Source organism: Cryptosporidium ryanae (assembly GCF_009792415.1).
Source record: "Cryptosporidium ryanae isolate 45019 chromosome Unknown contig_43, whole genome shotgun sequence".
NCBI classification, from domain to species: Eukaryota; Apicomplexa; class Conoidasida; order Eucoccidiorida; family Cryptosporidiidae; genus Cryptosporidium; species Cryptosporidium ryanae.
Genome location: NW_027125526.1, coordinates 159,405 through 182,001, shown reverse-complemented (window position 1 = coordinate 182,001; position 22,597 = coordinate 159,405). Strand labels below are relative to the sequence as shown.

Genomic DNA, 22,597 nt, shown 5'->3' with positions numbered 1-22,597 from the left:
TGTGTAAAATTGCCGATAGACTTTGGTCAAGAAATAAATTGACCCCAATATAGCTGCTTGTTTTGACAAAGGAGTCAACTTTCTAAAGGATTCATTACTAGATGAAGACTCAAAAAATTGATAAACTTTAAGATAGCGACTCTTTGCCGCCAAACAAATGAAGGGGCATGAGAAATTTCCAGAGTTTGTATTTCCTTTTAAATTCAAATGACTGAGTGGCATGTTTTTTATTGAAGAATAAAATGGATGGGGACCTGAGAAAGAAGATTGTCTCATTTGTTTTGTATGAAGAATCACCCGAGAAGAAATCTACATATGATTTAATTCGTTGTCACACTCTAATGATTTTAGTTCTAGTTGCACAGATTGTTAATCTGAAAATATTAAAAAGCTCTGGAATAGAACCTTGGCTTCTGTTAACGTACAGGTGTTTTGGTGCTCTGACTTTTGTTTCGCTCCTCTCTATTTTTGTTCCAATTAGAGATCCTATCCCAGTTGACTTTGGCACAACAATATCTTCATACAGTCATTCGATTGGTCAGCTTTTTATATTAATACTGCATTACATTCATGAATCTGAGGATGGTAAAAAAAGTTATTGCTCTATGATTTTACTTACGTTTTTGCTAGTTTTTGGTAGTCTCCATGAATTCAATCATATTTTTTTTAGAAACATTGAAGCTAAACGAAAATTGTTTTGGAAATTATTTAAAATTTTACTTGTAATTTCTTCAACTTTTTTTTCTTTCCCGGAAATTTTAAAATTCGAATATCTTGTGAACAATTTCAATAGGGTATTTTTGTGGTCTTTTGTGCTTATTGTTACAATCATATCAAAATTGATGTACTACTTCGGGATAATTAAAATAAATAGTGGTAATATTAAGCCTTTTGAAGTGTCTGCCTCAAATGCATTAAGCATTTCTAAGTTGGGAATACCAATAGGAATTTTTGTTCATGCATATAGAATAAAAAAATTGCTTCCAAATAGAGAATTTTCACAATTTATTTTCGACGCTCTTAGATGTGACAGAAAAACTGCCTTGTATTTGCTTATATCATCTGGAATATCGTTTGGTTTTGTTCTACCGATACAAGTCATTAATTTCTCACAAATCTCCCTTTTTGAGTACTCAATCTACTCTATTGCTCCAAGCATTTTAACTTCGGGAAGCGTTATAGGCATTTTTCTCCTTTCAGTCGTTATAGTAATGCAAATATTTGACAAAATACACACAAATCAGACATATTATTCCAAAATTCAAGGGATAAAAATGACAGAGGTTAAATAGAAAATTTGTTTAGCAACATTTTTGCCTAATATTGAAAAAGTTCACTAAAAAAACTCAGCTTTAACCGAAGCAGCATATTTTGTTGCATCCAAAATAAGATAATATGGCCTCATTTGAGAACCATTTTCTATTTTTAGATTCTACTTCGCCCTCAATTACAATTTTAGGGAGATCAATTTCAGGTTTACTTGCTTCTTTCTCGGAAAAATCATCAACTTTGTTAACTAAATTTTTTTTTTGTATTGGTTCCTTATACATATATCTTGTTTCTTGCACAGGCGAAGTCAGAAATTTGTATTTAGACCTCCTTATCCAATCATTATATCCTGTTTCAATGGACTCAGTGGATTGAATATTCTCCTTGTGAACAAATGTGTTTATGGAAAAAAAACTAGTTGTAAGTGCCTTTTTTTTACACACTTTTGGCCCTGAAATACCGCAATTTTTGTGCTCTTGTATGTTCATATCATCAATAACACATAAAATAGGTTCTGTTTTAAAGTCATCTACACTTTCTTTAATTGTTTCAACTGTTGGTATCTTAAAATTTCTATCTATAAGCGTATCCTTTCTCTCTCGTCCCATTTTTTCCTCAACATAGCTGCCTGTCATCTTGCTTTCTTCGCGTGTAGTTTGCTCTTTTAAATTTCTCAAAGGAGAGGTCTTTGATCTGATTCTTTCAACATTAGTACTCTTGTCGTTGAACTCACATTTCTTTCCATATCCTTCTCTAGATAAAGACCTTATCCCTTCTGAATGGCTCCTTTTTTCCGGAAGCTTAAAAGATACTGATTTTCTGGATGCAGTAGAATCATTGTTTCTCTTCTCGTCATTGTTAAGTTCATTTTCTGAAGAGTTTACGGAATCAAACACTTCGTCATATATTGAGAAATTTGTCATAGCGGTGTGGAAGCTCGCCCTTGAGAGTTTGCTTCCTTGTCTGCTTATTGCATCGAACCACTCACTGCTCTGGGTCCCACTCCTTTCCATAGTGAACAGAATAATAATTATAAATTACATATCACTTTCGGCAATTAGTCTACTTCATTATTATAATTAATCTTTTTTTCTTTTGTGTGCTTGGAAACGAAACAAGTCTGTACACGATTTCTCTTTTCTTTTGCCTTGTTGCAGATACTTTTTTAAATTTTAGGCTGCGCACACACTTCTTTCTCACATAAATATTGAGGAGGTACTCTGAAATTCTAACGTTAAATTTTAGATGTTAACTCTATATAATTTCAGAATTGTGTCTATTAACTTACTTTGTACCCATATTCATTAACGATGATTTCTTTGGAATGATTCAAAATACAGGAGAAGTAATTCGCCTAAGGTGTTCGGGTGGTATTAGGAAATAAAAATAATAAATGCATATAGAGTCAGGAATTTTGATTTTGTATTCATTCAATACAAATTTTTGAAAACTTACAGGCACAACACTTAGTGTATTTAATACCTCATTAGTTGAAGTTAATAATTTATTAATCGAAAAACTTATATAGTCTTCCTCAATTTCATCAGACTCATTGTATTTAATGGAAATTGACCTTAAAAGCAAAGAGGCAACTATTCTACTAATTAAAATAAATTTTGATGAACTTATGGGTATATTTGTATTAGGAACAAATACTTTTTTACAAATACAAATGTCATTGAGCTCGGTTAATTTCAAGTTTTCCTCAATGCTTTCTTCATCGTCAAACAAACTAGTTCCATCAAATAACTTATTTAACATTAAGTTAGAGTCATATTCATTGTTTCTAGATATAGATCTGCTTTTATTCACAATTTCTGAACATTTTCTATTATATATATTTATCCACCAAAGGGACTCATAGTTATCGTTTGAAACAGTACTCAAATTAATTATTTTCAACTGAACTCTTTTGTTATAATTTTCAATAATTCCACGTGCTTCAATAAGGACTCCAAAACACTTATATAGATTTCAATTAAAGACTAAGAAGTTTAAGTGTATATTACAAATAAACTTACAGAAAAATTAGAATAGAAATTGTTTGTTAGTTTCAAACTTTCAAATTCTGACCTGCAACCCCAGTAAATTGCTCTGATAGCACCTGATGAGTCGTCAACTAGTAAATTAGGTGATTTTTCCTACTAATGATTATGAACCAGTGATAACATACTTGTAAATTCAATATATTTAGATTTTTTTTTAATCTCCGTAATAATACCTAAAATCTTAACATATTTTTTGCATTCAAATTGATTATATTTGATTTCTCTGATGAAATGGTGTGAAAATTCAATCCCCCTCTGAGTGAAGCATTTGTTATTTGGACTGATGATGTTATCTAGGTCCTGATATTGGTAGGTGCCTCCATTATATTTAGAAGTTGTATTTTTTGCGGAGATCATTAAGTAAAAGGGACACTTTACGAGTTAATTATGTAATAAAAAGTGTTTTATAAGCTAGGAATCACTTAGTTACTACAAATTATAGTGGCCGTTGTTTTACTTCATTTCTATGTGAGCCTCCATGTTCCCGCAACCTCTAATGGTGAGGTCTCCAAATATTTCTTGATCATTTGAAAATACGATTTAATCAAAAAAACGGTGAAATAATTTTATAACGAGGTTTTGTAATGAAAATTATTATATTTGGTTTTTTATAATGAGAGATTTCAACTTCTCAAGGAGTGAACTCAAAAAATATGAAAGTGAAGTGTCTAGTATTCTACAGAGCTTTGAGAAGGCACAAGAATGGGCAGATTTGAGTAATTGTCTACAGAGATTACATAGATGTATCAACAAAGAATTTTCTGGGGTTCCAGGTGTACCACTTAAAGAAATCGTATCTAAAAGGTTAGCTCAATGTTTAAATCCGTCTTTGCCTAGCGGGGTTCATACGAAGGCTTTAGAAACGTATGATGCAATATTTGAAAAAATAGAAAAAAGTGAATTAAGTTTAGACTTAGCACTTTATGGTTCAGGTTTATTTCCTTTTTTTGTTCATTCCTCAACTCAGGTTAAACCAATATTTCTTGATTTAATTGAAAAATACTTTTTGCCATTGGGCCCAAGTTTGCTGCCATGCCTATCTGGACTCCTGGTTGGACTTCTTCCAGGTGTTGAAGATCCAAAAAGTGAGTGTTATGAAAGATTGATGAAAACATTTCAATTAATTTCAAATGATAATTGTGTTGGTGAAAAAAATTTTATGTCTACATTATGGCTTATATTATTGAGAACGACTCACGTTAGGTACTCAGCTTTTGAGGTAATAATGTCAAAGTTTCAGTCTAATAATTCGTCTTTAGTTGAAAGTGAATTAAATTCAAAAAAAATCAGAAGTCTAATTCCATGCAATAATTTGTTCATTAAGGCACTGGAGTCATGTTTTTATGACGAAAATGTGTATGTAAAAAGGTATCTAATAGATTTTTTAATCGCTCATGTCCCACTTAAATTAAACCACAACTTCTCAAAAAGTGATAACGATACAATTGATGATATTTTAACTTTTGAATCTAAAATAAAACTATTGAGAAAAGCCCTTAGACTTCTTCTTCTAAAGGAATGGTCTTTGACAAGGAGATTGATACAATGGATTTCAAACAAGAATAGCCCAAATAAGAGTAGTGATGATATACAAATAACCGATAATTCTTCCATTAGGTTTATAAATACGGCAATAATAGAGGAGTTTTTGCATTCATTTTCAGTAATAGACCGAATTTCTGCTGTTGAGACTGAAAGAACAATGAGATTTTGGAACTCTAATTCAATGAAGTTATCAAAACAATATTCAAATTTTAACATTTCACCTGTTTCGGTTAATTTGAATACCATCTCAACAAATGTTCTTCAACCTTTAAAAGTAACAAGTGCCTTATTTCAAGAACACGATTACTGTATCAAATTTACTTTACCTGAAATCCTAATTCCACTTCTTTTATTTTCAAAAAAATCAGTAGACAAGATTCCCGAGTTAAAATATAATATTGTAGTTGAATGCAGGTCACTACTGAATTCATCCAACTTCCCTCCGAGTCAATTCATAGATTCCATAAGGAAAGTATTTGATAAGGTTTTAAAAAAAGAGAGCGTTTCCTTCTTTATAAAAGATAACTCCGAAATATTAAACCCATCAGTTACTTTGTTGCAGGAAGTTATTATTTTTTACGTTGATAATATCATTGATACGGAGGATGGTTCAAAGGAGGGTTTATTGGACATGTTCTTGGTAAATCTTTTAAAAACAGTAATGAGTATTACGGTAAATTATACTCTGGAAAATCAAGATTCGGTGGTGCTTGCAAGTTTGTGTTTGTACATTTTAAAAAAAATGAAAAATATTTCAGATAATGGTGAGGTTTTCGACAATGATTTTTCAGCTATAATAAAAGTTTTTGTAGAAAACATTTTTAAACCACTGTATCTAAAATCGTTTGATGTTGAAGATATTCCCTATAGGAAATTGCTATATTCACTTTTGGCTAGTTTTTGTAATTTAGAGGTTTTAAGGAGGGTTACACTGAGAGAATCAAAAAATACGGATTTGCCTCCTTTTGGTGATTTTTCAATCCCTGTTTGGTTATATAATATATATAATCGCTGTGTAGATTACAATATTGATGGCAATTCTAGCTTTCAATTAAATGACTATATAGTGGATGATATATTTAGGTGTTTAGAGATTACTATTGAGATATTTTTCAAAACTAATTTTTTGATCACAAATAATTCTATTCCACATTGTTGGGTGGAGTGTATAAATAACATTATGAACTTACTATGGATTTTTCTTAATCCCGAACTAATTAGATTTCACAAAGAAAGCACAAGTTTGTTTATTAGTCTTGAAGAATGGGTAAATTTGAATATTGATTTTCTTTCTAAAGACTCGATTAATTCCGAGAATCAAAATCAATCTAATTTATTAAGAGGTAATTCAATACTTAGTCAATTTTTTATAAATCATTTAAGTGTTTACGATAACGAAATAAAAATACTTAATATAAAAAAGTTGGCAGCATTTATAAAGTACTCCACTGATTCTTTATATAAAATTCCAAATGAAGTGACCTTTCTTATACTTGAAGGCCTTGACTCAAATTCGATTCAACTAAGAACCATAAGTTCTGTATGGGTTATTCAAGCAATAGAAACTCCAATATTGATATTTGACCATCTCCTGGATGAACTTTTAAATCAGGAAAATTTTATTTCTATAAACGGTAACTTCAGATTCAACGATGAAATTGATTTTAGGAGACTAATTTACACTCTAGACAGATTGATCACTTTAATATCTATGGAAAATTTGAATGTTATTCAAATAATGGTTGATACTGAGATTGAAAAGCCACATATTTCCGACATTATAGGTAAATACGACATTAAGGACTACTTTGATGTATTTATATATGTTTGTTTGATTTTTTCTACTATGGAGTCTAAGAATCCATTTGATTTCCCAATACAAAGAAGTGCAGTAAATACTTTAAATACAATTTTGAATAAGTCTTCTTTGTTAAGTAATACATTTTCAACTTTAAAAAAATTAACTCATTTTCAGACAAAATTATTTAAAGCCACTGAATTAATTACAAACCACATTTTGGGTGCACTCCAATCATCAATTATTTCAAAAAAAATGCATCTCCAAATTACAATTATTCAACTTTTACAAACAATTTTACTTATTCAAAGGCCAAAAAACATTGAAGATTCGCAGAAGAATAATAAAAACCAATTATTGTTTAACAACGATAAACTTTTTCCTATTATTATTCTTGGACTCCAACAAACTCTAACAGGTAATGATGTGGAGGCAGTTGATAACATTGATTTGTTTGAAGAAAGAGATGTTAAGCTTCCCACCACAAATTTTTCAAATTTATCTTCGTATTCTTCTCCAATAAAACATTACATTGATTTTTGTTTGCTAATAATTGAAGAACTTGATTTAGAATCCCTTATACAGAACACAACCTCTATAATTATAACATTATGTTTGGAGCTTGTATCTTCAATTGTAATGAATAATCACAATAGTATTATTCAGTACTTTGACTCAATTCTAAGAGTATTGTTACATGTTGTTGGTGTACCTTCTGTATCCAATACATTATTTTCCTCTGAATTGGATATTTCTCAAACAGGTCCAGGATTTGTTCAATCGCTCTTTAATTGGCAGAAGGAAGAGCAAACTTCTATTAAAAAGTCTGTACACATCTCTTCAATTACTCCTCTTCCGAAGTTAATTAATTTTGCACAGGATTCGAATATTGAAAGCATATCAGTTGACTCGAAAAAATCAATAATAAAAAATACAGTTTTAACTTTATTTAGTACGCTTGTAGAGGCACTTTATTATATACATGAAAAAGATTCGGATTCCAAATCAAAAAATTCTGTTAGTTCCCAAATTATTGAATATTCAATTTCCATCGCCTTCTTGCTTGCATGGAACGCTTCAGACGCATTTGTTTTCTCTGGAATTGTTTGTTGGTCACACATAAATAATCAAATAATTAAAACAAAAACAAATAACAATAAAAACATTTCTATTTCATCAAATTCGAGAAATATTGCTATTATTTCCATTTTTCAGTTTGATTCTATTTTAAAATTAATTAATTTAGGGACGATATTTTCAATATCAGGAGAGTTTCTTACTTATTTTTGGTTAAAATGCAACTGTTTATCTGATTCTCAAAAAGCAAGCTGTTTAAAATCTAATGAGGATTTAAACGAAACAAGGGGAATTCCCAATTATTTGGTTTACTTCTCCAGAACATTTCTGAAGATTAATTTAATATACTGCTATCATCTTTGGAAGGAATCACTTGTTTTTCATTTTTTATATACAATCACAGTTACTTACTCTTTCACAGTTCCAGATGAATTCATATTTTTGTGGAATACAATTTCATCTCTTTTAAATACATTCATACATAAAGTTAAACAACCAAAAAGTGTTTTGTGGTTTGCATGTCTCATTTCAACTTTAGATGGTTGTATGGCTTCTTCTAAATCAATTCCATCTTCATTTTTCTTGGATCGAAACTTGTTAAATATTTTTGAGGAGAAGAAATTGCTTAAGAATTTGAATAACTTAATCTTTATGATTCTATTTTTAGTTAACGGAAATTTTTCTTCTAAGATTTCAGGTGCTGTTCAACCACAACAATACGATAAATTACCTCCACTTCCACCAAGTATTGAAGCAATGCTTCAGTCTATTGAATTTTCTCTCCCTATTAGTGGAAAGAGTTCAGGTGAAGCATCGATGGATATAAATGAGTGTCCAAAAGCCATTATAAGCGACGATCCGACTTTATTGTTTTCTTATTATTCAATGGGCTTTTTAATTATGTACAATATTGAAATATCTTATCACTCAAATAAAAAAAGACTTCTTTTAATGAATATTTGGGGTAATTCGATTGTGAAATCTTTGAACTGGGTATTTCAACCACTTTTAAAGAGAAACAATGATGTTGCAAATATGCTGCATAAATATTTTTTGATGCTTCATATAGACACATTTCCCTATAGAATTTTTAATGATTACTTACCTGGAATTAAAAAATCTGTTATTGATGCGATAAATTCTCAAGATTTCTTTCTTATGGATAGAAGAACATTCAGATGTTGGATAAATGTTGTTTCCAGGCTTGTATCACATGACATCACCTCTATTTCTACAGCTGAAAGAGTAAATATAATTAATACATATGTACCTGTTCAAAGCATGGGAATTTTTAGTACAAGAGATGCAGAACTTCAAAATGTGTGTAGTCATATAAAAAGGCTTGCGTTCTTGATATTCTGTTGTCCAAAAAATACATTTCAAATGCACTTGTCACTAATTCTTGAAAAACTTGTGGAAAATCTAAAGTTAGCACCTGAATACTTAAACAACACAGAAGTAAACAAAATTAACCCTCATTTCATTCTACTTGCAGAACAAATTATTTTATGCCTTAGAGTGCTTTTGCTTAAGGTACAATATCAAGCATTAATGCCTCTCTGGCCAATAGTCCTGACTGAATTAATTAGGATATTCAGATCAAAAAAACATCAGAGATTAGTGATATCTGCAATGAAGTTCGTAGATCTCGCTTCACTACTTGATATCCCAGAATTTCATCTTTACCAGTGGATTTTCGTAACAGACTTCTTTAGTAATAGTGAAAATTCTTTAGAAGAGAAAGATGATTCAGGAAAAAAAGATTTGTCCTCAGAGAACGATGTTTTTGAAAAAGACGAAGATAACAAAAAAATAAGTACATTTTCCCCTTTTTGTAGGGTTGTTTCAGAAAATAATGATGATTCAAATTCACCTTTGTTAGGAATAAATATGGATATTGTGAATGAAGCTTTTCAAAATGGATTGCCAAGATATCCATTAATTTATTATCACGAAAAAACAACTCCCAAGAGAAATATTTCTGAAATAGCATCATTCTTGGATAAAAATTGTCTTTTGAACTCAATTAGAAGCCCTAAAATTAATAATGATAAGATAATTAGATCAATAGAGGACGACTTCCTTGATTTTCCAGAAAATTTGCTTGATTTAAGCACAGGTAGTGATCCATTATCATTATTCACAACAATTTCCGATCAAAAATTTCAATTGAAAAATGATTGTATGAGATATACACAAATTCAAAGTTAATTTCTAAAAAAAAATTGAAATTGATTTAAGGTGACCAACTATTAATTCCCTACGTTCCAATGTGAAGGTAAAAGAGCACGTTCCTTTGCTCTCTTAACAAATAAATCAAATATTCTATGAACTTGAGAACTATCAAAACATAATTCTGACATTTTTTCATATGAACTATTAAACCCTTCCATGATAACATCTTCATCAAAAAATCCCTGACTCAGAAGATATTCTAAAAGAGACAATCCTGTCTTCGATTCGACATTATCGTCTAAATTAACCGAATTATTATTTTCTAGAACTTTTTCAATGAAGTAATTTATAATTACCTTGACAACTTTTTCTCTTTCGGTAATGTTCAGTGAGTGCAATGATTTAATACATTCCCTTTTATCTAACTCTGAAGAATAACTGTTCAATATAGAAGTTAATTTTGTCTCAAATATTCTATCTTCTTCTGTGACTATCTTTTTATTCCAAATATTCTTCGTTTGAAGTCTCAAAATACTTCTGGGCTTACGATTCAAAAACTCCTGTGTCATTTTCAAAGACCGAGTGCCACCAGGGCCACCCATATGTAGTATTAAGTTTACGGTAATAAAAGAAGGTGGAATAAGCTCATCAACGACACACCTAGATAAAAATTTCGTTGTTAGTTCGCATGCATTTGTAACATCAAGGGACAAGTCGTCCAAATCACCCAAAATCCTCAGAAATCCAAGCGAAATATCAACAGAATTAATTATTGAAGGTGAAAGCAAGTTAAGGCCGCTTGAAACCAACTCTCTTTGTGAGTCATTTCTACTCATAGAAGTTTTAACAACAAACTTAACGAATTCGTGATTAAAGGAAAATGTTGAAGGAATAGAAATATCATCGCTTGTAGGTTTTTCAAATGAATCCGGATTCCAATCAATTCCATTCCAATATGTTGTCTTATATGCAAAAAGACGTGCATCCTGCAGTATTTTGTCAACCTCCACTGCTTTGAAACCAGAGGAAAAAAAGTCCTCCTCATAGTTTATAATATATGATTTAAATGCCCTCAGTGTTTTTAAATGGTTAGTTGGACCTTTAATGTCAGTTGAAATGTTACAACCCTCTGGACAGGAAGAGTCCGGAATATTCCTCAATTCAATAAGTTTGTTGAGAAAAGTTTCCGGATATCTACATCTAAAATTCTCTGGTATAATACCATCTAATATAGCACAATCAACAACGGATTCAAGTCTTTCCGGTGAAAAAGGCGCATCTAAGCATATATCATCAATTGATTGAATTAATTTTTCCAAACCATCCTCAATTTGTTGTTGAGTTATTAATCGAGCATCTTTTAATATCGTAAGCAAGGCTGAAACTTGTTGTTGTACAGTTACATTATAGTCTAATGACATTCTAACCGCAATCACAACAACCAAGTTGTGCAGTGAGGGAGAGGATAATAACCTCAAGCCATTGATGAAGTCTTGTGTTTTATAATCTAAAAAATAGTCCTGACAAAGATTTTTTACCCTAACTCTGAACTCCTCAATTGGCATTGAGCATACTGCCTCTATCCCTCTTCCCTGAGGACTCCAAGAAAAAGTTTCCACCATCCTTTCTCTTTTCTCAACATCAATTACGGAATAAGAAACATTTTCATTTTCTGATTCACTATCAAATACTGGATCCTTTGTATCCAATGCTCTTATAGGAGAATTTATTGGAGATTCGTCTTCCATTTCAGGATCGCTTGGGTAGAGTAAAATAAAGATGTATATAAATATATACTCCAAAATAACAACACAAATGAAAAATAATACAAATTATTTTATTGTTTATTTAAAGCAATAAATACCTTGAAGGAAATTAAAGAATTGAGGAAAACCGCTCATTAATGATTTACGAAGGGTAAAATAAAATTTACATGCATGTGAGCATAAAAATGTTTCCAATACATGTAAGAACATCATTGCCAATTTAAATGTGATTTAGTTAAAATAATCAATTTGAGTGGGTTTTTTCATAAATTTATTCCTTAAAAAATATTTATATAAATGACCAAAAACAACATAGAGTATTGTAAATCATTGATTGACAAATGTTCTGATGGATCTACTATTGAAATTCGTCTTAAAATAATAGAAGATAAAAATAAACTGTTGATTAATATAATATTTTCTCCAACTATAGAATTAGAGTGCCCTTTAGTCTTACATTGGGGAATATCCTCAAGCAGCAACTCAAGTTGGACTCAACCAACAAGTTGTTTGTTCTCTTCAAATGGTGCTACTCCAGAAAAATGTGAAGATGGGATATCTTGTGAGTCAATATTGTCTCCTCTAAAGGACGGAATTAACCTTTCTTGTGAAATCTCATTAAATATTTCTCATCTGAAATATTCTCACAGAAAAACGAAGCATGAAACTGCAACAAATGGATTGGAAAATTGTGAAAACATTATTAATTGGTTAAACTATGAAAACAGGGATTGGGGAATAAAATTTTTATTTTATTTAAATATTAGTACAAACTCAAATTTTGGGTCTAAATCCCAAATCAAGAATTGGATTAGAAGTGCAAATAAAAATTTAGACTTTTTTATACCTATAGGTGAAGAATTATTTTTGTTGGAGTGGTTAGATGAGATTTTTATGCGTGATTGTCTATATAGAAAGTACATGGAAAATGAATATAAATTAAGGGGACCCCATAATTCAAAATGTTGTCTATTAACACAAGAGAGTCGAAACAATGAAAGTGGCCTATATCATACATTTTACCGTACAAATTACAAAAAAACAAACTCTTTTGTTTACCTTGCTTCTGGTAAAAATATAGATATTTTAAGTAAACCCGGATTGTTTACAATAATGATATTTACGGACATAGTAAATATGGATTCAGAGTTTTCAAAAGTTGATACGAAATTATTAAACGAGTATGATATCACTCTCCATTTTGGTCTTACAAAAAGTCTAGACAATATATTCTGGAACTCACCATACAATTTATTGAAAAAATTAAATTGTGATTCTTCAATCATAAATGTGAATAATCAAGCATCGGAAATAACATTTAAAATAGATGACAAATATTCAAAATGCGTTTTACAATTTCCAGAAGAATTATTGTGTATGTTCAAAGGTTTAGTATTTGTAATTAAAGTTTGTTCAAAGAACGACAATGCCAACTCAATAAAATGGATAAAATCTGCAAATAATAGTGACTTTGTATATAAATTCCCATCATTGGTCAATAATTTTGATATTAAAGGATCTATTTTAAATTTGAATTTTAACGGTGATCATAAAATATGGAAGAATAAATTACGTGAATTCCTTGAAGAGAAAGATATATACAAACATAAAATTATGGATAAATATTCAGTTTCTAATGAGTCAGTTATCGCGAATAAGATTTGCCAACTATCTCAAGAAATGGGATTTATTTACTTAATCTCTCTAAATGTGAATTCAAATTGCATATTAGTTTTAAGAACGATTTCAAAAGAAATGTTGATATTACATTGGGGTTTATTGAATAGTTCAATGAATGGGAGAAAAGTTGGTTGGAGATGCCCACCAAGCTCCTGTCATCCGGCTAACAGCACCAAGATTACTGATAAAGCATTGGAAACAGAACTTTTAATTAAAGAAAAAACATCAGATCTTATTTTTGAACAATATTTGGAGATTACAATAGACAAAGAAACACTAGAGTTATACAATAGATTTGTGTGTGTGCTTAGAGGGGAGGACATTTACGGAAATGTAAATTGGTACAAAGATGGAGATAGGGATATTGAAGTTTCCATATCTGTTTCAGAGACAGATTTAAATAGAAAATGGAAAGGTCCATGGTCAGATATTATAGAAATTATAATTATTGCAGAGGTTGATTGGTCAAGTATAACACTTATGCACAGATACAATCTAATGGATAGTATCATTCAAAGGTGGTACAGAGAATTTAAAGAAAGTAAATATTCGCAAATATCAAATTATTATCAGGTAATATGGTCAAACCGGTTTAAAGAGGAAACTGAGACATACAATTTTAACTCGGAACTAATAATTCCCGATGATTCAATAGAGAACTTAAACTTTGATGTAGAAGAATTTTGGTCTTGGATTATGATTTGGATGAGATTCAATGCACTCGGAGTTTTGGATTGGCAAAGAAATTATAATACGGCTCCGAGGTTATTAGCTCATTCAGCTGAAAATGCGTCATTTTCTGTTGTTTCTAAATGGGTTGAATTTCCTGAATATAGGTCCCAAATTAGACTAATATTACAAACGGTTATTAGAGGTGGTTCACGAGGTCAGGAAGTTAGAGACAGAATTTTGCATATTATGCATAAAAATGGTATTCCTGAACAACATGGAACATTTTATGAACAATGGCACCAAAAACTACATAATAATACAACTCCTGATGACGTTGGAATATGTCGTTCTATAATTGGATACTTAAGAAGTGGTGGCAATGAAGAGGTTTTCACAAAAATACTACTTGAAAATGGTTTATCATATGAAAAAATATCTTCATATGATAGACCAATTACAGAAAAACCCTTTTTACCTATGAATGTTGATATAAATAAATTAATTTGTGACTTTGAACAATACTTAGAGGTATTGATAGATGTTCATGAAGCACTTAATTTGCAAAGATCCTTGCATTATTCAAGACAATACATGGATATGGAATTACAAAATATTTGTGCTTCCATTGTTTTTGGTGATTGCAAGAAGTTTGATGACACCAAAGATTTAGCCGTCCTTCATAGTAGACTCATGAAAATTAATAATGCGAGAGAAAGAATCTTGAATTCGATTTATTACTCTCATGGTGGTTGTAATAAAGATAAATATAACAAATATGCAATAAAGGAATTGCTTTTTTTAGATTTGGGTCTAGAAAACCTGCAGGGAATGTTTGTTCAGTCAATGTGTACAATAAGGGATAACCAAAATTACATAAATAGTTTGGTTCGCGAATTGAGTTCGTTTCTTTCGATTTTATTTGGTCACAATCCAACGAATAAAGAATTAGCAGCCATTTGTTTCGATTGGGAAGGTTTTATTAGAAATCCGTCCAACCTAAATAATGTTCTTTTATTAAGAAGTATTTTAGAAAGAGTTAATATTTTCATTGGCAACTATTTGGATAAAACCTATAAAGATTGGGATCCTAAGGTTGTATTTTTTTCAAAGAATATTGGTTTGCGAAATGAAGATCCTATTATAAAAAACTTTATGGATGAGATACTCAGATCTACTCTGTTTTCTACTATATCATTTCAAATCAAGAGAATAAGCAATTATTTGCTAAGAAATACACCGAGTAATAAACTTCAAGACTGGCAATTTATAAGCTACAATTCATCCTGGAAATCTGATCAAAAGTATATTGGAATTGTCAAAAAAGTAAACAGAGTTACTGATATAAATGAAGATGAGTATCCAAAAATCATTATATGCTCCTATATTTCCGGTGAAGAAGATATTCCAATGAATGTTACTGGAATAATACTAACAAATCCGGATTATTCCCCAGATATACTCTCACACTTATCCGTTAGAGCCAGAAATATGTCGGTTTTGTTTGTTGTTTGCCAAAACCCGGCTATTTTGACAAATATTGATAAACTGAGTACAGATGATATTTGTGAGATTCAAATTACAAGCGATCTGAGAATTAACATTCATAAAAAGAACATCAAAAAGGAAGAATTGCTTTTAACAAAGTCTGTTTTTCAAACAAACGTTAAGCAGAAGTCAAGGTTATTTGAATTTAAAAACAAAATCAAAATCAACAGTTCTTGGGTTTTGTATCCCAATGAAATGGATGAAGACAACGTTGGAAAAAAGGCCATAAATCTGGTTAAACTCAAAACAATATTGTGTTCTGAGAGTAAACCACAATTTTTTGTTCCCAATTGCGTTTCTCTTCCATTCGGGACTTTACAAAAATTGTTAACTGGTAGTATTAATGACAGAATAAACAAAAACATGAAGTTTCTTGAAGAAACTGATTTAAACAGAGATGAAATATCACTTTTACTAAATTCAATTTGCAATATAATTGAAAATGAATTAGAACCAAGCACACATCTAATAGATGACATTAACAAGGCTATTAAAAGATTAGAGAACGATTCAAATAATTTTGCTCTGACTAATTCGGAAAATCAATCAAACAAGGAAGATCTGGTCAGCATGAGGAATTCAAAGATTAATAAATTGATCTGGAAGCAGATTAAAAAGGTCTGGTGTTCAGTTTACCAACCTTTGGCATATAATAATATGAAAAAAATAGGACAGTCTCTTTCAAATGTATTCATGTCAATTGTGATACAAAAACTTATTGATGCAAAATATGCGTTTGTTTTGCATAGTAAAAACCCGATAAAATCACAAAACAATCCAGAATGTGACAAAGAAGATACAAATTACGACGAGATGTATGGTGAAATCGTTATAGGTCTTGGAGAGACCCTTGTTTCTAATTCATGCGGAAAATCATTGGGGTTTACCTCAAAAAGAGTTAAAAATAACAAAAATTATAGAGAAGATCAGTTTATTGTCAGTTATGATATCATTTCTCTTCCTTCGAAGTCTATATGTGTCTTTGATTCTTTTAAATCAACTAAAAACTATAAAGAATTCGAGCTTAGTGGAATTACCAATAACTACATATTCAGATCAGATTCCAATGCAGAAGATATAGAAGGGTTCGCAGGTGCTGGAGTATTTCAATCTATCCCATTATTTAAACCCTCAAGCAGGTATCTGACATATCTAGATCAACCAATTATAAATAATGAAAATTACAGGGTTGAAATAATTAAACTTCTTGCAACAATTGCTTTTTATATTCAAGATGAGTATAATGGGATCTCACAAGATATTGAAGGTTGTATAGTTGAAAACATAAATTCATCTACAAATAAAATTGATTTTAGTGTAGCAATTGTCCAATCAAGGCCTCAGGTATAAAATTATAAATTCATTTAATTGAAGTGATGCTATCTATGTCGTGTTGTATTTTATTCCATAAACCGAAAGTTGTATTCAACCTTTCATTTTCTTTATGTTTAAGATACTCTTTCTCCTTTATTAAATAATTGTTGTCACTTGTACTGAGATAATATTCACACTTGTCGTTTCCACACAAGCTGGGTTTTTCCAAAATGCTCAGTCGATCTTCAGACCTGCTTATTTCATCAACAATATCTATAAAGCATTTATTTGTTTCACTAATGTTTTGAACTATGTTTTTCGAAGAAGTCATCTCTTTAGGAATATCAATTTTGCCTTGATTCCGACCGTATTTTCCCCTAACTTCTAACAAATCAATAATTGATACCTTTGAAAGGGATATTAATTTATTTGAACTCATATATATTATTTTTGTGATTTTGATATATACATAAGTTAAACAACTCGCATTAATACTTATATTATTTGTGGGAAAAAACATGCAAATATAAAATAGCGCGTATTTCGTTTATTAAAAGTGTAAAGCACTTAAGTTTCGTACCTAAGAGCCAACCGATTGGTAAAATAATGCAGGATATATAGCTCCTATTATGAAAAACAATAGTATTGCAAATATTATGTACAATATTCGTATTTTTATCCAAATTGGCCTCAAACTATCCTGTCTTTCTTTCAATTGTAAAAAATCTTCCCAATTTCTGCCTGAATATGGCGTTACAAGTTTTGGGAATCTATTAGGCAGTTCTCTTCCCATACCAACTTTCTTGCTATTAGCTTCTGACTGAGGAATTATTTGGATTGTAACTTGCACTGAACCTGCATTTACAAATGAAGAGTCAACACCTTGTGAATTAATTAGAGGTAACTCTACATCTTCATCAATGGACTCTAATGAATTTGACACCTTCATTATATATTTCCTTAAATCTAAGTTGACTTCACCTATGAATTCATGATTTCCAAATGAACTATAATGATATACTGACAATTGAAGCAAACATCCGCTTATAGGAGTTACAATATGTGGATAAACGACTCTCCAATTGAATATTGGTTCTCCGCTTCTACAATTAAAATGTATGTCTGTCTCTTGCACTTTAGGGTTGTTTACTCCAAAATCTGTTCTGTGTTCTGGATACTGTTTGCAATCAAGTGACGCTTTGAACATGAAATCTCCATAATCCATGTTTAAAGGTATCTTAATGTTTCTACCACCCCATATTACAACTCTGAGCTCAACCTCAGTGGGAATTGGCTCAGAAAGTTCATATCTTTTTGTAATTGCTGCCTTACTTGAACTCATTATCTCCACCCACATTTGTAGTAAACCGTAGTTTAAATTACTAGTGCAATCTTTATATAAAGGACGGTATTCTATTGGAATACGGTCCTCCCTCATCATTTGACGCCACTCCTTGCTGTGCCAACGATCTGTTAGTTCTAAAACAGTGCTTCCAATAAATATGTCGTATTCAGGTCCAAGTTCCTGGGTAACCTCATTTTTTTCTTCATTTACAGTCATTGAATTAGTGTTTTCGCTTTTTTTGTTTTCATCCCCATTTTCATCGTCCCTATCGTTTTGAACTAATCCTAAAATTTTACTGACAAAATATGGATAAACTTTCTCTTGTATACCCCATATCTTAATTTCAAACCTCGCTTCCATTGGAAAATTAACATTATACTCTTGGAAAATATAAAAAAGAGGACTAAGTGATTTTTTTGCCAAAGACCTAAAATTTTCCTCTTTTGAACCACAAACTATAGAAATGTAAAATGATTTTACCCTAATATTTTGTTCAAATGTACCTAAAAGTGAAAATTTACTCTTTATTTTTTCAATCATTGACATTTTAGCCAAATTTTGATCAAAATTGAATAATTCATTCTGATCCGGAATAACAAGTGCTAACGCTGATAATATATACAATCTTACCCTAACTGGATTAGGATACACATTATCACCCTTGATCTTTTTATAAAGAGTATTTAAATTGATAATATACTTTATTACATCCTCGCTATAGCACCTTGATATTTGATTATTTTCAATTGCCCTCCTTATCTCAGTTGAATGTTTGTCTTCATTGTTCTCAGAATTTATATCACCTTTCTCACTATTACCAACAGAATTTATCTTCTCAACTACATTAGGCAAAGCAAGTAAAACAAAGCCTCTGATATACCCAAATGTCTTCTTCGTTCCTTGAAAGCCTTTTTTTCTTAATGGCATAATTGGTATAAAAATATCTGAAAGGAATTCTTCCATTGTTGTATCTATTGAAGGACGAAGTGTAACTGTTTTTCCTGAGGTATTAGTTGTTATTACACCACCCACACTCAGCCCAGAATTTGCAGTTGAAATTTTTAGATTGTTTATATTAGTAGTGGTTTCGCCTTCCGCTACAATAATAAAGTGAAATGGTATATGAATGTTAATTGTAAACATGTTTTGTGAAATTCTTGGGTAATAAACATTTGGGATTGTGTACGATTTTACCAAGGAAATAGGAACACCTGATTGATTCAAACCTTGGTTTTTTAGACTCTTTTTCTTAAGTTCCTCCACTTCTTCATGTTTATTTACATATGGAAAAGGATAACTTTTTGATTCAACGTTTTGCTCCTTTTTTTGCTGCATATCTGCAAGTGCTATGCTTGCCAATCCAAAGTGCCTTATTAAATTCTTTTTGGTACCTTTCATAAATGCATTCACAATTGTGGAAATATCAATATTATTTGAAAAATCGTGTTTTGCAGAAATCCAGTCATCTGCGGAATCAACGTCAGGAATCCAAGGCAAGAATGTTACCAATGGAAGGATGAATTCACCCACAAGCTTTGCTTCATCAATAATACCCTCAAAAACCCTAATTGTTAATCTTGGATCAAATAATGGTGATACAGGAAGAAAAATGTCTAAAGCAATAGATTTAAAAAACTCAAAATTGTAACCCTTCATTGTTTTCCATGTCTTGTTTATAAATTCTTTCTTACCAAAATTAGTGAGTGATTTCCACTGTAAAACATGTCTAAATTTTGGAACACTAGCTTTAGTTGTATTATAAACGTTTGTATCTTTTTTTTCATTGTTTTCTTCATTTTTATGAATCTCTGAATCAGTTGATGCATCAACTCTTCCAAATGAACTAACAATAAATTCTATAATTGGATTTTTTATTTCTGTTGAAAGGGAATTTCCCCTTTCATGATTATCAAGAAAGAAGTCCCCATTAACATTATTCAGAACCATTAATTTTTCTATTTTTGAGCCAATAACTCCTTGTTTAAAGAACGTGTCATCATTATTAGATATTTTTGATTTAATGTTCTCACTCAAATTTTCTTCCGTCATCATGAATAATTCTTGAAGAAATGTCGTTGTGATTATCATCTGAACTCTTCTAAGCTCAGGAAAAAGTGGTTGTGGTGGAACCATTCTTGAATCACAAGCTTTAACCATATCAACACAAATTAAAATATCGCCAACATGGGAATGAAGTTTTCTCCCACCTTTAAGCTTCACCCAATAAGGTTCAACCTTATTTGCAAGCTCATTTTTTTTGTTTCTACCTTTAATTCTATCATATATGCAAATGCATGACCCTATATATCTCTTTCCCCAACTATGTCTTGAAAAAACGCTCACTGTAATTGGAGAAATTATTGGAAGTGAAGTCAATGGGTCTATTTCAATCTTAACCTTCAAAGTAATGCATTCCATGAATGTTGGATTTGTCGTTCCAATTTTTACTGATGAGGTTGTGTACACTCCAGAAGATGAAACAACAACGTAAGGGTTTGTCTTCTCATCTTTTCCGCTTTCTTTTAAATTCCGGCAAGCATAAAGATAACACCTGATCTCATATTCTATAGTCTTTACTGTATGTCTTTTAGTACGCCTTACTGATGGAGCAAAGAATTTTGACATTGAAATAAGTATCGCACTTGAACCGATGCTATATAAATCTATCTCCTGAACGTTTTCTGCTTTTATTTCACCTTGTTCAAAACTCTCTATAGGTGCAAAGCGTTTATTTGCGTCAATTTCCTTATTTTTTATTAAATCTAGCCAACCTTCATTTGTTTGTTTAAGCGGAAGCCAAATCGGAGTTAGGGGCTTGTTCTCAATATATGTTGGTATATTTGTTATACTCATTCTACAATAAGCTACTCTCCTTGAACCTATTGCTATTTCATTATTAGTCAAAATTCCATGTTTACTATTCTTATTTACTTTCAAGTCATCGTGGGTATATACTGATATAATGACATCCCAAGTGTGTTCCTCTTTTGATTGAGACTCTATCTCAATTATTGGTACTCTTCCTTCCATTTGACCAAAAACAAAATTATCCATGTTTATTTGCTTACCTGATTCAACTATTCCAACTTTATTTCTCGTATTTTCGCATTTCTGCTCAATTTTTTCGCGTTCAACAAATTCTGTTCTTTGCTTTACAGGTCCAACAGACAATTCAACGCATGCATTTTTTCCAAAAATACCCTTAATTGAATATATATCGGCTATAACTTGGCATGGCCGAGTAAATAACTCATCCAACGGCTGTGCAGATATTATTTGGGCAGGCATTAACTGATCCATGTTCCTTAATAATTCAGTTTTTAACGACAGCAATATTCTACCTATATAAATATCATTTTCTGTATGAATATTTTCCGTGAAGTAATTGTCTGTTGAAATTTCAGACAGGAATTCAATATCTGAGCAGGAACTCCCGTAAAAATTGTACCATCTTACTGGTATAATAGTAGAACGAACTTTAGCAAATGAAAATTTTCCTTGGGTGATTAGTGTTGGTTGCTTAGTGGAACCATCCCACAATTTTAAGACAATAATGTCCTCTACTATTGGAGTCACAACCGGAAATCGGATGCACTCGTTAAAATTGTGATCTAGTACTCCGCGTGCTATTGTTGTTTGCATACTGCAAGCACCAAACTCTACAGTTACAAACGGATCTCTTAAGCCTTTTTTAAATAACAAATCCTCAACTCTATATATTGTAATATATAAATTATAAATCTGCCTCTCCCTTTCTTTGACCAATTTGTTCTTATCAGATTCAGAAATTCCAACAATTTGACTTAAAAAGTCTATTTGATTATTTTGAAAATTGTCCTCTTCCGCATTCAGTAACTCTAAAACATCGCTTGTAGGTGGAGTATCATTTGGTCCACACGCATAAACTGTCAAATAAAGCACTCCTTTTGTAAATGTGTCGTTTAATTCTGTGATATCAAAATGTCTTTTAAGAAAATGATTTTTTCTTTGTCTTAGCGTCTTTAATTGTATTGAACATTGTCCAATAACATCATTCTTCCAAAAGGGGTTTGCAGATTGGACCTCAAAAGTGATAAATGACATATCCCATTCTGTATCTGTTAGAAAAATATCTGTCCATGAGTGAGACTCATCCCATTGCGTCGCAATTAACTTGTTATACTTTACTTTTGTTCTGTATTCCCTTCCACAACACTTTACCACCACTAAAGGGTTTATGGGATTTTGGTTTGGAGTAATAAAGCCCTTACCTGCATGTACAGTAAAACCAACTATGTACTTAGATCTTTTATCTCTTGCCATTTAATCAAATTAAATACTCATATAAACCATTCCAGGAAGTCACAAAAAAGGGAATAAAAAA

The 22,597-nt window shown here is 31.0% G+C and overlaps 7 protein-coding genes across 7 annotated transcripts; 3 read left to right on the top strand and 4 right to left on the bottom strand.

Moving 5' to 3' along the window:
* Positions 1–242: 242 nt before the first annotated feature.
* Positions 243–1,292, top strand: FG386_002436 (uncharacterized protein; the record flags this gene model as incomplete). Its single annotated transcript, XM_067341798.1, has 1 exon — positions 243–1,292. The coding sequence occupies one exon, from the start codon at positions 243–245 to the stop codon at positions 1,290–1,292; it is 1,050 nt and encodes a 349-aa protein (XP_067197906.1).
* A 60-nt stretch (positions 1,293–1,352) lies between these two features.
* On the bottom strand, positions 1,353–2,282 carry FG386_002435 (uncharacterized protein; the record flags this gene model as incomplete). The annotated part of the gene is made up of 1 exon (XM_067341797.1): positions 1,353–2,282. The coding sequence occupies one exon, from the start codon at positions 2,280–2,282 to the stop codon at positions 1,353–1,355; it is 930 nt and encodes a 309-aa protein (XP_067197905.1).
* Positions 2,283–2,517: 235 nt separating this feature from the next.
* On the bottom strand, positions 2,518–3,674 carry FG386_002434 (OB-fold nucleic acid binding domain-containing protein; the record flags this gene model as incomplete). The annotated part of the gene is made up of 5 exons (XM_067341796.1): positions 2,518–2,523; positions 2,558–2,623; positions 2,725–3,231; positions 3,291–3,388; positions 3,443–3,674. The coding sequence occupies 5 exons, from the start codon at positions 3,672–3,674 to the stop codon at positions 2,518–2,520; spliced, it is 909 nt and encodes a 302-aa protein (XP_067197904.1).
* Positions 3,675–3,930: 256 nt separating this feature from the next.
* FG386_002584 (uncharacterized protein) lies at positions 3,931–9,948 on the top strand (the record flags this gene model as incomplete). Its single annotated transcript, XM_067341946.1, has 1 exon — positions 3,931–9,948. The coding sequence occupies one exon, from the start codon at positions 3,931–3,933 to the stop codon at positions 9,946–9,948; it is 6,018 nt and encodes a 2,005-aa protein (XP_067198054.1).
* A 41-nt stretch (positions 9,949–9,989) lies between these two features.
* FG386_002583 (uncharacterized protein) lies at positions 9,990–11,660 on the bottom strand (the record flags this gene model as incomplete). Its single annotated transcript, XM_067341945.1, has 1 exon — positions 9,990–11,660. The coding sequence occupies one exon, from the start codon at positions 11,658–11,660 to the stop codon at positions 9,990–9,992; it is 1,671 nt and encodes a 556-aa protein (XP_067198053.1).
* Positions 11,661–11,975: 315 nt separating this feature from the next.
* Positions 11,976–16,925, top strand: FG386_002582 (R1 like alpha-glucan water dikinase; the record flags this gene model as incomplete). The annotated part of the gene is made up of 1 exon (XM_067341944.1): positions 11,976–16,925. One exon carries the CDS (start codon positions 11,976–11,978, stop codon positions 16,923–16,925), a length of 4,950 nt encoding a protein of 1,649 aa, XP_067198052.1.
* A 544-nt stretch (positions 16,926–17,469) lies between these two features.
* On the bottom strand, positions 17,470–22,536 carry FG386_002581 (heat shock protein DNAJ pfj4; the record flags this gene model as incomplete). The annotated part of the gene is made up of 1 exon (XM_067341943.1): positions 17,470–22,536. One exon carries the CDS (start codon positions 22,534–22,536, stop codon positions 17,470–17,472), a length of 5,067 nt encoding a protein of 1,688 aa, XP_067198051.1.
* Positions 22,537–22,597: the final 61 nt, after the last annotated feature.